The 16,916-nt window shown below is 38.3% G+C and overlaps 2 protein-coding genes across 2 annotated transcripts in view; one reads left to right on the plus strand and one right to left on the minus strand.

Moving 5' to 3' along the window:
• LOC307146310 (atrial natriuretic peptide receptor 2) overlaps positions 1 to 9,977 on the minus strand; it is a 27,712-nt gene extending 17,735 nt beyond the window's left edge. Inside the window, exons 1-5 of the mRNA XM_079850208.1 lie at positions 9,909 to 9,977; positions 4,509 to 4,579; positions 4,313 to 4,418; positions 3,105 to 3,237; positions 140 to 272 (exon numbers count right to left, since the gene is read on the minus strand). Coding sequence (XP_079706334.1) covers positions 140 to 272; positions 3,105 to 3,237; positions 4,313 to 4,418; positions 4,509 to 4,535 — 399 coding nt within the window. The 5' untranslated portion in view covers positions 4,536 to 4,579; positions 9,909 to 9,977. The remainder of the gene's footprint in view (positions 1 to 139; positions 273 to 3,104; positions 3,238 to 4,312; positions 4,419 to 4,508; positions 4,580 to 9,908) is intronic.
• Positions 5,574 to 16,559, plus strand: prelid1b (PRELI domain containing 1b). Its single transcript, XM_079849653.1, has 6 exons — positions 5,574 to 5,648; positions 6,543 to 6,651; positions 9,923 to 10,148; positions 11,537 to 11,650; positions 13,653 to 13,731; positions 14,546 to 16,559. The coding sequence occupies exons 2-6, from the start codon at positions 6,560 to 6,562 to the stop codon at positions 14,635 to 14,637; spliced, it is 603 nt and encodes a 200-aa protein (XP_079705779.1). The 5' UTR covers positions 5,574 to 5,648; positions 6,543 to 6,559; the 3' UTR covers positions 14,638 to 16,559.
• The last annotated feature ends 357 nt before the right edge of the window (positions 16,560 to 16,916 follow it).

Here is a 16,916-nt window from a genome sequence, read left to right on the forward strand (position 1 = left end):
ACACTCACATTAACCCTACCCATAAACCTATCCATCACACACACACACACACACACTAACCCAAACCCTAAACCTACCCCTCACACACACACACACACACTGGTTCTTTATTCAGCCGCTTTATTAGTGTGTTTGGTACCATGTATCCCATGGGGCAGGAGTGGATGTTGGCATGATGAATGCAGCAGTTTTCTCCGTTTGCATCCTTCCAGTTGCTGGGACACTCGTGCTGCTCACAGAAGCGCCGGGCCTCAGCCGGATCTGAGATGGACCTGATGGAGAACACACACACACTGCTAGACAACACTCAATCAACACTATACCAGTCGTTCCCATTCAGCCAGTCCCGCTCGACGTCACGTCGATACTGACGATACTGATGCCCTCATCTCACGATACTGAACTCACCATACGATATTATTGCGATACTCCAAGACTTATGATAAAAGATGAACAGAAAATTAACTGTTGATTAAAATGCTAAATGTGATATTACATTGTGTGTGTGAATGAATATTCTTGGACTTGGTGCTGAAACCCAAAGCACAGGACAATAGAGACGCCAGAATAACAATATTCATGATTCTGAAGCTGAAAATACTGAATTATTTTAGATGAATATGTTTAATCTCTGACTAGATATATTTAAAATAATGTAGGACACTTTTTACTGAAATATTCCGTCATTGCATTATTATACATTATATTCAACATTATATATAGTAGTGTAATGTAGTACTGACACTAAAACTCTGAAAACTTCTCACACAGAAATGTTTATTTTGGGTGAATTATCCACGGTACATATTGTTGCATTTTTGTATTGCGATATTTTGTGTCACGATGTATTGTCACACCTCTATAAACGAGCCAATGGATATTGGCCAGTGAGATCTGCATGCCGAACACACACACACACACACGGGTATAAATACGGCCGGCTCGCACTCCCTCGTTCATGCTTTGCTTCGGAGCCGAGCGTTTGTGACAGCGATCATCCTTCATCCGAGTGGATTCCTATGGCAGAGAAACGGCCATTTTAATTGCTAATTAGAGCTTAACCTGTCATGTCGTATCGTATCCTGCCTTTCATAAGCTCCCGTTCAAGATGCTCACGCAGAATCGTGTCCTCGCATGCGTTCGCCCCCAAGAGTGGTTTGCGGTGTTTAGCCCGATTCGGACGGGACTAGTGTAACATGGAGAGGAGGGGTAGAGTAATAATCACCAGCGCTTCTCTGTGATTTAAGTCCCGCCCGAATGTGCATCTCAGTGATCATCACGGGCAATGTCAGTAAAGATTACGGCGACTTTCACCTTCAGTAAAAAGGTCCGGAATAATGACCTCAGGTGACACTGATCCTGTGCGAATAGACCCGCTGTAAACATGTACGTAAATATTCCGTCATTTTTAAAAGTAAAATTTTAGTTAGTTGCTAGGGTGTTCTGGGTGGTTGCTAGGCGGTTGCTAAGGTGTTCTGGGTGGTTGCTAGGCGGTTGCTGGGGTATTCTTGGTGGTTGCTAGGGCGTTGCTAGGTGGTTGCTAGGGTGTTCTGGGTGGAAAAGTAGTTTCCCACGGTTTTCCAAGTATGGAGACGCTTGAGAAAGCATCAGTTGTGTTCTAGACGCTGGGACGAGTCTGTGGTAAAACTCAAGTGTTTCACACACACCATTCAGATCAGAGAGAAGATCGACAGCACTTGTTAGAGGCACAAAACATCTTTTAGCGTTAGATAAGAGACTATTACCAACACAATCCAATCTGAAGTTAATCAATACATCGTTCGACAGGACATAACTGTTTTATATATGTAAATATAGGTTATGTGTGTTTGTGCACGTGATATCAGGAAGCAGCGTAACACACACATGACGACAGGAGTGACGGCGGTGTGTAAATCGAGTTACTCTCACACTTCTGCTAGTTTTACTGAGATCTCTTATCCCGTGCGAACTGGCCATTAATATTACAGACGTCCTGTGGTAAAATTACACTCCATCTTCCCTTGTAAAGTTAATCCCGTCCGAATAGGGCTTTTGACCCAAGCGGCAACCTTGCAGTCTCTCTCTTGAATCCAACACTGAAGAGACTTAAACTGCAGTTCATCGACTGGCCACTAGAGACCGGCTGCAAAAGAGAGTCAATCCCATAGACCCCCATGTTAAAATGCCCAACTTTACAGCAGAAATAAACATGTTCACAGCCTGGTGTAAAAAAGTTTTGGTCTATATAGCTTGGATTTTTTTTATAACTCCCGTTCAAGATGCTCACGCAGAAACGCATCCTCACGTGTGTTCACCCCAGGATTGGTTTGCAGTGTTTGACGCGTACGTACTGGTTTTACCTCGAGACAGACCATCTCTACGTTTTGATTTCGAGGGTTGAGCATATCCCTAATAACGGAGGCTGCCCGTACCCCGCTCAGGGAAGTGTGCAGTCGCATCTGAGGGCCCTTTCACCCCTACCCTGGTCTGCTCCGGATTTTCAGAGTTTTCAGTTTGATCCGAATCAAAATGACAGGTGTGAACCCTCCCCCGGACCACGATCCGGACCAAACAGACGGAATTTGGTCCGACGAGAAGAGCTAGTCTCGGTCCGGATCAAACTGAACAAAGGTTTGGTTCGTTTCTAGTGTGAACGCATTTTCTGATTGGTTCGGACTTTCAGACCGTTTACAGGAAGATCCGGATGTTCCCTCAGGATTGCTCGCTCTTCTCCTCGTTTTCTGCCGGCGACGATCAAATGTTCGCACAACGAGGACGTTCATTTGGTGAATGTGAGCTAGCCTCGAGTATAGCTGGAGCTGCAGGGAGTAATGCCGTAATAATAACAAGTTTAGTAGCGACGATATGCGTCTGTTCATTCATTCTTGCCAAAGTTTCCCGCCGAACTGACAACACGCTGACATCAGACGCACGTCCGGCGTTTACAAACCAGTCAATGTCCAGATGCATGTCACCAAACGTGACTGACTGAATGGGAACCCTCATTCCCTGAAGGATCTCTCTCTCTCTCTCTCTCTCTCTCTCTCTCTCTCTCTCTCTATATATATATATATATATGTCTCTCTCTCTATAATAATGAAGTAGAGATGAGATCATGATACCGGTGTATGAAGACGTCGTTGTCGACGGCCCACTGGTAAAACTCATCTCTGACGGTCACAGAGTAAATGACAGAGAAGTCTTCACCGCTCAGAACCTTCTCTGGAGGACGCAGGACCCACGCCATCTCTAGACCTACACACACACACACACACACACACACACACACGTTGGGGACTTTCCATAGACATAATGATTTTTATACTGTATCAGTGCTTATACTGAAACCTTTCAGCATTTTTACATTTTCAGAAAGCAACACACACACACACTCACAAACAAATACACACACATATATACACAGACACACACACATAAATATATATATATATATACACACACACAGCCACACAAACATCAAACGTGTGTGTGCGTGACTGATTGAGTGTGTGCGTGTATGTGTGACTGTGAGTGTCTGTGTGTGTGTGTGTGTGTGTGTGTCTGAGTGAGTCTGTGTGTGTGTGTGTGGGTGTTAGTGTGTGACTGTGAGTGTCTGTGTGTGTTTGTGTGTTTGAGTGAGTGAGTCTGTGTGTGTGTGTGTGTGTGTGTGTTTGAGTGTGTGTCTGAATGTGTGTGTGTGTGTGTGTGTGTGTGTGTGTGTGAGTGAGTGTGTGAGTGTGAGTGTCTGTGTGTCTGTGTGTGTGTGTGTGTGTGTGTGTGTGAGTGTGAGTGTGTGTCTGAATGTGTGTGTGCATGTGAGTGTGTGTGTGTTTGAGTGTGTGTGTGAGTGTGTGTCTGAATATGTGTGTGTGTGTGTGTGTGTGAGTGAGTGTGTGTCTGAATGTGTGTGTGCGCATGTGAGTGTGTGTGTGTGTGTGTGTGTGTGTGTGTGTGTGTGTGTGCATGTGAGTGTGTGTGTGTGTGTTTGAGTGTGTGTGTGTGTGAGTGTGTGTCTGAATATGTGTGTGTGTGTGTGTGTGTGTGTGAGTGAGTGTGTGTCTGAATGTGTGTGTGCGCATGTGAGTGTGTGTGTGTGTGTGTGTGTGTGTGTGTGTGTGCATGTGAGTGTGTGTGTGTGTGTGTGTGTGTGTGTGTGTGCATGTGAGTGTGTGTGTGTGTGTTTGAGTGTGTGTGTGTGAGTGTGTGTCTGAATATGTGTGTGTGTGTGTGTGTGTGTGTGTGTGAGTGAGTGTGTGTCTGAATGTGTGTGTGCGCATGTGAGTGTGTGTGTGTGTGTGTGTGTGTGTGTGTGTGTGTGTGTGTGTCGTACCTCCGCAGTCGATCATGTTGAGTTCATCTGGTTTGTCCAGAGGCCAGCAATCATATTCACTGTTATCCAGATCATGCCATCCAAACACACACATCACAAAACACATCTGCAACAACAACACAACACACACAGGTTATCCAGCAGCTCGTCTGTGGAACTTCTCCCCTACTTTTATAGATCAGTAAAGAGCTCTCACCGTGCAGATGTAGAGAGAGCGGCTCATGTCGACAGGTGTGTGTTGCTGCTGTTGCTCTGAAGGCTGTGAGACTGTAATGAGACTCAGACTGAAGGATGAAGATGATGAGGGTTTCTGCACATGCGTCCTTCATCCTCACACGACCACAATTAAAACACATTTACATACTTTCATATTATTTACATGTTTGTTTGAACGATTAATGGTGTCCACTCAACATCATTATTCATCAATTAAACATTTTAGTAAGTTTTAAGTCGTTTCTTAAATTGTGTAGCCTATATAAGACTCTTAAAGAGACACACAAATGACTGAATGTCTTTATTCATAAATAATCATGTATTATAGACAGCTAAAACCGCTTTAATGAAAGTGTGTTTGATGTGTAGAGTGTGTTCATGATTTAGAGTGTATTATTTTAGTGCTCGGATGCAGATATAATGAGTTTAGTTTTAAAAGTGGAAACGCGTCTCCATCTAGTGGTTGAAATGAAAACTGCAGAAACCTTTATTATTATTTTTTTTTACATGATCACCTACATTATTTTCTGCATTCATGTTTTATGTGATCATCATGATATATATATCATCAATATCAACACAACATCATCAATTAAATATTTTAATAAGTTTTAAGTTCTCTTAAATTGTGTCGCCTATAAAAGACTCTTAATATATATATATATATATATATATATATATATAACCCACAAATACGTGATTATTAATATATATATATATATATATATATATATATATATATATATATATCCCACAAATACGTGATTATTAATTTATTTTTTTTATTCTTGATTATTTAATTAATATGCATTGATCTGAGTTATCAGTTTCATATGGACTGTGCATATTTCTGGATAATATATATAAATGAAATAAAATACGTAATATAAAATGTGTATTAAGAGCTATAGCATCAAATATATATATATATATAATTTTAGTAATGATTTTAGAGCATTACTAAGATTGATAATGTAGAGTATCAATAATTGCTAATTTTACCAGAGAATGTCTAATTTTACTCTTGTTGCTTTTGACGCGGACACGCGCGCGTGCGCGTGCACTTAGGGCGGAAATGCAGCGGATGTCGGTGATTTTGAAGCGGAGCTGCAGGATCTCAGTGAGTGAATTTACTAAGTAAAATACATTTCTGCTTCACACTTTATATTCGTGTTTAATCGACTTCTACTCGGGATTATTCGCGTTCATATGTTTGTCTCGCTCGTGTCTCGTGCGCGCGCTGCTGATGGCGTGACGCGTTATTTGGGCAGACTGATAATAGTGTTGAAAAATTAATACACCTAACAAAGAGAGAAACGGGTTCATTTAAGAGCTGTAATTAATGTTAAATCTGACTAATAATCGCTTTATAAAGGATAGGAGTAGGTTGTTTTTTTAGCGAAAGCCGATTACGGAAGATAAACGACAATACCGTTTAACATGAGTGTCTCATCATAAGCTCTAATAAGGCTCTGAACATTCACAGCCTCAGTGTGTTTGTTAATGTCTGATTCTGTGTGGTCCAGCCTTATGTGTTTTTACCTGTGTTATTATCTGCTAATACTACTTCCGGTCGATAGACGTTTTTGAAATCTCCATGGTAACCGCACTTTTCTGCCTTTTTACTTTTTTAGTTTCTGACATTTACAAAAAAAATATATATATTGTCAATTTTTTTAGGATGTCATTGTTACAGTGTAATTATATATTTAAGTACTGAGTAATAATAATCAACTAAATACTTACTATAGGATTAGGGTAGGATTACGGTTTGGTTGAGGGTTAGTTGCATGTAATTATGCATAATTTACTGTTATTACCATGTAACATATGTAACAAGGACACTAGTCTGTAAAATAAAGTGTTACAAATACCATGTAAATACCATGATCTATGAATAAGATAATTATTTAGTACCAGCATATTTAATACCAGCATATTTTGTATGTATGTAGGTCTAAAATGATAGAAGAGAAGCTGAAAAGAGGAAGTGTGTGTTTGATTGTGTGTTCAGGCTCTGCTGGGCTCGTGATGGGGAAGCATTTCTTCAGCGAGACGGACATCAAGAGCGTGTGGGAGCAGGTGTCCACGGCCTTCTGGCAGAGATACCCCAACCCATACAGGTACACACTGACCCATACAGGTAAAACTGACCCATACTGGTACACACTGACCCATACAGGTACACACTGACCCATACAGGTAAAACTGACCCATACAGGTACACACTGACCCATACAGGTACACACTGACCCATACAGGTACACCCATACAGGTACACACTGACCCATACAGGTAAAACTGACCCATACAGGTAAAACTGACCCATACAGGTACACACTGACCCATACAGGTACACACTGACCCATACAGGTAAACACTGACCCATACTGACCCATACAGGTACACACTGACCCATAAAGGTAAAACTGACCCATACAGGTAAAACTGACCCATACAGGTACAACTGACCCATACAGGTAAACACTGACCCATACAGGTAAACACTGACCCATACAGGTAAACACTGACCCATACTGACCCATACAGGTACACACTGACCCATAAAGGTAAAACTGACCCATACAGGTACACCCTGACCCATACAGGTACACACTGACCCATACTGACCCATACAGGTACACACTGACCCATACAGGTACACACTGACCCATACTGACCCATACAGGTACACACTGACCCATACAGGTAAAACTGACCCATACAGGTACACCCTGACCCATACAGGTACACACTGACCCATACAGGTACACACTGACCCATACAGGTACACACTGACCCATACAGGTAAAACTGACCCATACAGGTACACACTGACCCATACAGGTACACCCTGACCCATACAGGTACACACTGACCAATACTGACCCATACAGGTACACACTGACCAATACTGACCCATACAGGTAAAACTGTTAAATAATGTTTAACCAACCAAAAACTAACGTTCTATTTCCATTAAGAAAACTTTACTAGCTAACCAAAAAAACCTTAAAAAAGAGCGTTCTTGGAAACGTTAGAATAACGTTCTACAAACTGGGAACCAACATTTTTTAGCTGGGTACACACACTATCAGGAAACGTTAGTTTTTGGTTTGTAAAACGTTATTTTAACGTTCCCAGAACGTTTTTGGTTAAGGTTTAGGTTTGTTTTTGGTTAGCGAGTAAAGTTTTCTAAACAGAAATAGAACGTTAGTTTTTGGTCTGTAAAACGTACTGTATACGTTTTTTCAGGTTATTTAAAAATAACTTCCCTGAAACATTCTGGGAATCTTCTTTCATTTCCTTTTGGCAAAATAATATCCAAACGGGAACATCACGTTAGGGGAACGTTCTGTGCTTGCTGGGTATATATAGATAGATATGCAAATTTTGCAATAAAAAATACAGAATATTTCTACAAGCATAATTAACATCAATAATTCTATATATTCCAAGTTGTTTTCAATTTGATTGTCATTCGCAGTGCATCATGGGATTGTAGTTCTTTCCCTCATTAAAGCCGTTAAGTTCACAGTCGTCGGGCCCTGTTTTAACGATCTAAGCGCATGGTCTAAAGCGCTCGGTGCAAGTTCACTTAGGACGTGTCTGAATCCACTTTTGCTAGTTTACGATGGGAAAAATGGTCGGCGGTCCCGGCGCATGGTCTAAAGGTGTTGTCCCTATTCTCATAATGAGTAATGGGTGTGTTTTGGGATTTACGTGCGTTAAACCAATCAGAGTCTCGTCTCCCATTCCCTTTAAATGCCAGTTGCGCTCGCGCCATGGCGGATTCGCTATTTACATGACGGAATTTGATAGTGGAAAGACCGAACGTGTCTCCAGAGCGCAAACGGATCTGCTCGTACGTGAGGTAAAAGTGTGCAAACAGAACATCTGCGGGATTCACCATATCTTTATGTACACAATAATACTCTTTTACATTGTAATCCTTTTATTTTAAATATTTGGCGTCCCTGTGTGTGTAATAAGCAGAGTGTTGCGTGTTGTGGACCCGCCTATAGGCACACATTAGCCTATTAGCTCACTCTTTAAATAACAAAAAAAATATATATATACAGGTGCTGGTCATAAAATTAGAATATCATCAAAAAATTGATTTATTTCAAGAATTCAACTTAACAGGTGAAACTAATATATTATATAGACTCATTACATGCAAAGTGAGATATTTCAAGCCTTTATTTGTTATAATTTTGATGATTATGGCTTAAAGCTTATGAAACACACAAAATCAAAATCTCAGAAAATTAGAATATTACATGAAATCACACAGTAATTACACAGTGATACCATGGTCATTGAACCAGGTTTTGGTTCTGGAAAATGAAGTCAGCATCTCCATAAAGCTTGTCTGCTGAAGGAAGCATGAAGTGCTCTGGAAATGTCCTGGTAGACGGCTGCATTGGACAGCACAGTGGACCAACACCAGCCGATGACATGGCTCCCCAAACTAACACAGACTGTGGAAACTTCACACTGGACTTCAAGCCTCTTGGATTGTGTGCCTCTCCATTCTTCCTCCAGACTCTGGGACCTTGGTTTCCAAATGAGATGCAAAATTTGCTCTCATCAGAAAAGAGGACTTTGGTCCACTGTGCTTTATTAAATCCAGAGTCAACGTAGCCGTCTACCAGGACATTTTCAGAGCACTTCATGCTTCCTTCATTTTCCAGCAGGATTTGCACCGGCCCACACTGCCAAAATAACCAAAACCTGGATCAATGACCATGGGATTACTGTGTAATTACTGTGTGATTTCATGTAATATTCTAATTTTGATTTCGTGGGTTTCATAAGCTGTAAGCCATAATCATCAAAATTATAACAAATAAAGGCTTGAAATATCTCACTTTGCATGTAATGAGTCTATATAATATATTAGTTTCACCTGTTAAGTTGAATTCTTGAAATCAACTTTTTGATGATATTCTAATTTTATGACCAGCACCTGTATATTGCGCCATTGACTTTAGCCCAGGTTTCTGTTGGTCAATGGCTGCTCAGTCTATTTCTGTTCCTCAAAATAGCAACGCTCCAACAATGCGCCAGAACACACACCTCGTTCTCAGACCAGCAGCCCATGGGCGCACAAATGGGCGCAAATGCATTTGCTATTTAAACAACGTGGCGAAGGACCACTGATCTATATAGAATGTCATTATATAGATCAGTGCGAAGGACGTGAAAATGATAACTGCGTCGGGCTGAAACTAGCAAAACACACTTGCGTCGCGCTTGGCGCTGCATTGTGCCGGGTGTAAGAAAGGAGCCTTCGACTTTTTGTCTGATTTTCACTTATATGCTTCAAAACCAAGTTGCCAATGTTGCAATTCATAATTTTTCTCCATGTTTTTACCGTGTTCCTCTCAGCACTCATGTTCTGACAGAAGACGTGGTTTTTCGCGAGGTGACGTCGGATAACCTGCTCCTGTCCCGACGGCTCTTCACGAAGACCAATCGCATGCCTCGCTGGGCGGAGCGCGTCTTCCCGGGAAACCTGTCGCGCTCGGTTTACATCATCGAGGATTCTGTCGTCGACCCCGTGAACAGGAGCCTCACCACGATGACCTGGAACATAAATCACGCCACGTTTATGGTAGACAACAACACACACACACTGACAGTTACACTTCATTTAGAAATAATCGACATGCTTTCAGGTGCAAAAATAAATGAAAGTATGAAGTAGATGCTTGGAAATGCTGCTTGTGTTTGTAAAAGTGTTTCTATGAAAGAATGACAGAAATCCACTCTAGTCAAATTTAATATTTAAAGGGGTGGTTGATTATGATTTAACTTTTCTAACTTTAGTTAGTGTGTAATGTTGCTGTTTGAGCATAAACAACATCTGCAAAGTTACAACGCTCAAAGTTCAGAGCAAAGGGAGATATTTGCTTTTACAGAAATCACTTTTTAAGGACTACAACAAACGACTGGTAGAGACTACACCACATTCCTCCCGGGTTAGTGACATCACCAACCCTAAAATTTACATAAACCCCGCCCCAGAACACGATTTATAGATTATCAAGACATAATATGCTAATCAATAACTAGAAGATAACTACACATCAGCTTCATAAATTCATCAACTAACCATTCAGAAATGTTGTCTACATGTTGTCACTTCTTCTCGAGTCTCTCCATCTTTGTCTGACTCCGGTTAAACATAAAGGCTAAAAGTTTTTGAAATTTTCAGTGCGTGTGTGTGTGAGTGCAAGCTGTTGAAGCTCCGCCCCCTGCGCCGGGAGCAGCAGCTCATTTGCATTTAAAGGAACAGACACAAAATGGTGTGTTTTTGCTCACCCTCAAAAACTGACAATTTTAACATGCGATATAAAAATATCTCTGGGTATTTTGAGCTGAAACTTCACACACACACTTTTACATCTTGTGAAAAGGGCATTATACCGGCCTTTTTAAGTTTTTCAGTGAGGAATTGACAGTTTGATTACGTCAGTCAAGTCAAGTCAAGTCACAGTTATTTATACAGCATATACAAGTGATGTTTAATTTTTGTTGTAAAAAAGTTATTTAGTTCATTTATATATATAGCCGCTCTGGAGAAAACCATGATGTCATCGTCCAGCTCAGTTCAGTTCTTGTATAATAGTGTCAATGCAGGCAGATCAAAAATATGGTTAAATATTAAATTAAATGTTAAATTTAATGTCCCTAACTAAGCAATGGACACAAAGGTAGAAATGGCGACAGTGTTGAGGAACCAAAACTCCATCAGTGACAGAATGGAGAAGAAAAACGTACGAACAGTGTGTGATTATGATTCAGGCAGAAGTCAGACTGGATTGGAACAATCAGAATATTATCCAGTTCATCTGGACGTGATCATTTTCATATGTAATATGCTAATGCTAGGTGAACTAATGTTAGAAAAAGGTCTTCACAATAATTACAAAAGACAAGCAAACAGTCAGCGGTACAATAAGAACTAAATTACAAACAAATGTGTGTGTGTGTCACCAGCGTGTCGTGGAGCGCTGTGTGTTTCTCGGCGAGCGGGACCGGCCTGTCTGGACTCGGATCACCAGGGAAGCCTGGATCTCATCAGGAGTCTTCGGCCTCTCCAGACCCATACAGGTGATACACACACACACACACACACACTTCCTGTCAACTTCCTGCTAACTTCCTGCTTTCACCAACGACTAATGCCGAAAACACTGAAAAACAAACTAGTGAAAAGGTTAACACTTTACAATAAGGTTCATTAGTTAACTAACCATGAGCAATACATTTGTTACTGTATTTATTAATCTTTGTTAATGTTAGTTATTAAAAATACAGCTGTTCATTGTTAGTTCACAGTGCATTAACTAATATCAACAAGATTTTAATAAAGTATTAGTAAATGTTGAAATTAACAAAGATTAATAAATGCTGTATAAGTGCAGTTCAGTATTAGGTCATGCTAACTAATGTAGTTAACTAATGAACCTTATTGTGAAGTGTTACAGAAAAGATATATAGAGCTGGTAAGTCCCGCCCATCCGTAAAACCCCAAGTGGACCTCTAGGTTGAAAAATCGTCAATGCAAGTGAATGTGAGAAAATAATTATTTTCTGATCCCGTTTGAATTGTGCCATGAATGTGAACATATGTTGTCTGTGAATTTTTTATATAACTTTTAATGTTACGAGTTTGACAGTATATGGTATGATTCTTCGGCTAGCAGTTGTGGAAAAGACATAACGAGAAAGACTACATGTCGACTATGTGACGTCACCCCATAAAGTTGACTTACCCGTGGTTTTCGCCAACCTCAACGATTTTGTCCTCTCCCTGAAAGAAGGCGATGAAGTGCATCAAAGACACAGCCATGTTTAGCGGGATCCGTGAGCTAGTGTCCGTGTGCTAGTGCTGGTGACGTTTCAAACGCGTCGAAAGCAGCGAGGAGTTGTAGTCCACAAAGTGCTCTCACACAAAGTCTAACCGTATCAAACTTCTACCCGCTAAATTGTAGCATTCTTCACACGAAAAATTATATAAAAAATTCACAGACAACATATGTTCACATTCATGGCAAAATTCAAACGGGACCAGAAAATAATTATTTTCTCCCATTCACTTGCATTGACGATTTTTCAACCTAGAGGTCCAGCGGTGTTAGCGGAAGGGGCGGGACTTACCAGCTCTATATCGGCCACCATATCGGTATCGGCTGATATATGTTCAGTTTTAATGTTATTGTTATCGGCCTGATAAGAAAATTTGTCCGATATATTAAAGCTGATAAAATAATGCATTATTTCCTTCAGCTGAGACTCTTCAGATACACACTGTTCAACATGATGGCTTTGAGCTGCTTGAAATATGATTGGAATCACTTAAATAAAGGAAAACACAGTTCAGTGCAACATGTGCAGCGCAAATCTGTCATATCGGCTACATAAATCATTATAACTGTGTGTTTGGGACATGGTTGTTAATGGTGAGACTTTTGTTTTTGTAATCAGGTTAAAATTATATAAAAATTTGGATTTACCAGGGTTCGTACAAGGCGCTTAAAAATAATTATTGAAAGACAATATATGTGAAATTAGTGTTTAATTTTATCGATAAAACAATCTTTTCACACAAACTAAACGCTGCAGCCCGTCTTCGCATGGCTGTGAGTGTGATATCGTTCATATAACTATTCAAGTATATGATACAGCTTTCATTCTTCAGGTCAATCATATATTCATGAGCGGAAAAATCAGTTTGAATAAGGAAAGCGATATCTTTGCCATAGTATAATTTCAATGGTATTTGGAACTTTATTCGTACCATTTTGTTTTATTAGTATATTTTTGTTTATCTATTTACCCTTAGAATTTGAAAGATAATAAAGATATTGTTTGATAAGTGAGATCTCTGATTGTAGTCCTTGAAAACCAAAAAAGTAGTGCTTGAAAAGTCCTTGAAAGTCCGAACCCTGATTTACATTTATCAGCCAATATATCGGCTCTCAAACATAAAGAATTATCCGTTATCGGCCAAGATTTTCATATCGATGCGTCCCTACTAAACGTCCTGTGTTAGAGTGAAATGTGTCTCTTGTCAGCGTTAAACTTTAATCGTGTGTCTCTTCTTCCTGTAGGAGTTTGGTTTGGCCCGATTCAGGAGTAACCAGGCGAAAGCCATGAAGGGTTTGGAGCACGCGCTATCAAATCTGCAGAGTAAGAAATATATTTATATGAACTTAATATGTAGCCTACTCTCAAGGTCTTCATATAAACAATCAAGCAGTTGAGATTCACTATAGAGTATACATCGCTTTACGTGAGTTTTTGAACATTTTAACTCTTAAAGTCCTCCTGTAGTCAATCATTTTATCCATTAAAACTCATTTTTAATCACCAAAATGACTTATTTAAACGTTTTTTCCTTGAAAAACATTCTTCATGCTTTAAAATATCTTGAATGTAACTCGACACCCTTGCCTCATTAAGTATGCGCGGTTCTTTGAATATGCAAATGAGCCCCGCCTCCACTCACTCACTCAGCTCAGAGATCCACTGGTTGACGATCACACGTTGATCTGATTGGTTACAAGGTAGTTTGTGACGTCAGAAACACCAGCGATTTCAAAGCGTGTTTTTGAGACTGTCTTTGGTTCACTGCAGTTTTAAGGAGGAAATACTCAGCAATGCTGTCGACTCATGAATTTGCACCACATAGACATAAACAACATTAAACGCTGGATTTTCACCACAGGGGGACTTTAAGGTAACCTTTATAAAGACATGAAATGTTCTGCTATATTGGTGTAACCGGAAGAACTGCAGATCAAGTAATAGTTATTGATAGTAATTGTTAGTTCCTCTTTCCATTGGTGTTTATCAGTGTTATGTGACTGAAACTTTATGCGGTCAGAAATTCAGATTTTTCCTTGACAGAAAGAGCAGAAAGTGTGTTACCAAGTAATTCTGCAGTATTCTAATGTTTCCTTCTCATTTTTCCTTTTTTTTCTGTGTGTGTTCATCGATTCAGAAGCTTCGACCGCATGTCACGGAGAATCTGCAGAGAAACACAAAAACATGAACTCTGCCTCCAAATCCCAGAAACCCCAGCAATACATATGATCCATGTCAACACAGTGAGCTTCATGAACCCTGTGGGTCACACATCCCGGTCACCCCGAAATCACGACAGTTTAGACGTTTCGCATCTCATTATAACTCTCAGGACGGTATGGAAGCACATTTCCTCCACATACCACACAAGTATTACGCTTCGGTAAATCTAAGTTCATTTCAATCAATTCAAGTCACATTTATTTGTATAGCGGTTTTCACAATACGTATCGTTTCAAAGCAGCTTTACAGAAAAAGTCATAAATATGAGATTAAAAAAGATTAAATTATGATTAATAAATTTTTGTCATAATTATGACTTGTCTTATGACTTTTATGTCATTATTATGATTTTTCATCTCCTAATTATGACTTAGCATGGCAAGTTTTTACTTTTTAAAACATAATTGACTGTTAATGTCATAATTAGAACTTTTATGTCATAATTTCGACTTTTTAAAGTCATGATTTTGACTTTTCATATCCTAAATATGACTTAGCATGTCAGTTTCAATTTTTTATGACATAAGACTTTTTATGTCATAATTATGACTGTCAATTTCGACTTTTTGTCCATTTTAATGTCATATTATGACTTAACGTCGTAATTTTGACTTGTCGTAATTTCGGCTTTATAATGTCATTAGGACTTTTTAATGTAATAATTATGACTTTGATGTTATAATGTTTACTGTTTGTCAATTTCAACTTTTTATGACATAATTATAACATTAATGTAATAATGTTGACTGTCAATTTAGAATATTTATGACATAATTGACTTGTTTATGACAATTTCAAAATTTTGTCAATTTCAACTTTTTGTTATAATATGACTTAACATCATAATTTCGATTTGTCGTAATTATAACTTGTCATAATTTAGATTTTCCATCTCCTAAATATGTCTTAGTATGTTAGTTTTATGTCATAATTATGATTAACAAAAGCATGATTTTTGATTATGTGGCAGAAATGGGCTTCCATATGACTGCAAAACAAAGAATATATTATTTTAACTGTAAAGTATTTATACATTGTAATATTTGTACTGTCTTTAATTTATGCTAATTTCAAAAATATTATAATATATAAAAGAATGATGAAGAACTAGTGCATTACGGCAATAAGAAACTTTGGAGGAATGTTCTTAAAGTCACAATGCACAATTCTTAATGGTCATTAAATTTCCAATTATATATATATATATATATATATATATATATATGGTAAAATATGACCTGAACATGTTTTAATGAGATTCACCCATAAAACAAGCGACTTGCGCAGAAAGGTCATGTGACGTGACGTGATCTGATCTAATAAGCTCAGGTAAGAGAAAACTGATGAAGAGCCGCGATGATCAATATATCATGCACCATATTTCTTTAGAAATTTCATTTATTAGAAATAAAACTCAGGAAAAGATATTTTGCAATTGTGTACAATTGACGCTGTCACCCTGAAGTGTGTGTTTCTGACTAAAAGCACAGTAGAACGTGCTGGTTATAGTTTATATACTGTATAATGTGCTAATTATCATCATATCAAATCAGTTATCATCAGTTTTAGATTAAAATGATAAACTTAAAGCTGTGCCTGTAACTCTGCTAATGTTTTAATTAGTTTCTAGTAATAAAATGGAAAAAAACACACCATGCATTACAATTTAGAAAGCACCGAACAACATAATTTTGAGAATTTGTTTAACTTATAGAGCTATTTTTTGTTGTAATATTTGTTTTGCTCTGTGTAGAATCCGTTCATATGTTTGTAATCGCATTCCTTATCAGATTATTCAGTGTGAAATTTAAGGAAATGTTTTAGAATGAAGAATATTGTTGTGAAAATGAATATTTCACTGTTCTGTTGTATCAATTTAGCTTTTGTTTTGAAAAGATGAGATATGGACTCTTTAAATAAAGAAACGAATGACGAAACTCTTGAGAATAATTACATTTACATTTAGTTAATTGAAATTACATTACAAGCTATGACAGTTTTTAAGATATTTTGATTATTTTAGTACCATTAAGACAATAAGCACCAGTATTTTTATCAGTATTTTGAATTAGTTTCTATTTTTGGTTTTCATTTTATTTTTTGTCATTTATATTAGTTTTTTTATTACGTTTTTTAATGATATATATATATATATATATATATATATATATATAATTTTTAGTTTTATTATTTATTAGTCAGTTTAGTTTTGGTTATTTTAGTACATCAACTTAAACTAAATGAAAATAAGAAATGTTGCCAACTTACTGAAATAAAATAAGTTT

Source organism: Squalius cephalus (genome assembly GCF_949319135.1).
Source record: "Squalius cephalus genome assembly, chromosome: 18".
In the NCBI taxonomy this organism is placed as follows: domain Eukaryota; kingdom Metazoa; phylum Chordata; class Actinopteri; order Cypriniformes; family Leuciscidae; genus Squalius; species Squalius cephalus.

What these genes read in the sequence shown, in the direction of transcription:
- prelid1b (XM_079849653.1), top strand. Translation starts at nt 6,560, where the DNA reads ATGGGGAAGCATTTCTTCAGCGAGACGGACATCAAGAGCGTGTGGGAG. An exon ending in TAAATCACGCCACGTTTATG is followed by an intron (nt 10,149 to 11,536) that starts GTAGACAACAAC and finishes GTGTGTCACCAG; the next exon opens with CGTGTCGTGGAGCGCTGTGT. An exon ending in CGCGCTATCAAATCTGCAGA is followed by an intron (nt 13,732 to 14,545) that starts GTAAGAAATATA and finishes TCATCGATTCAG; the next exon opens with AAGCTTCGACCGCATGTCAC.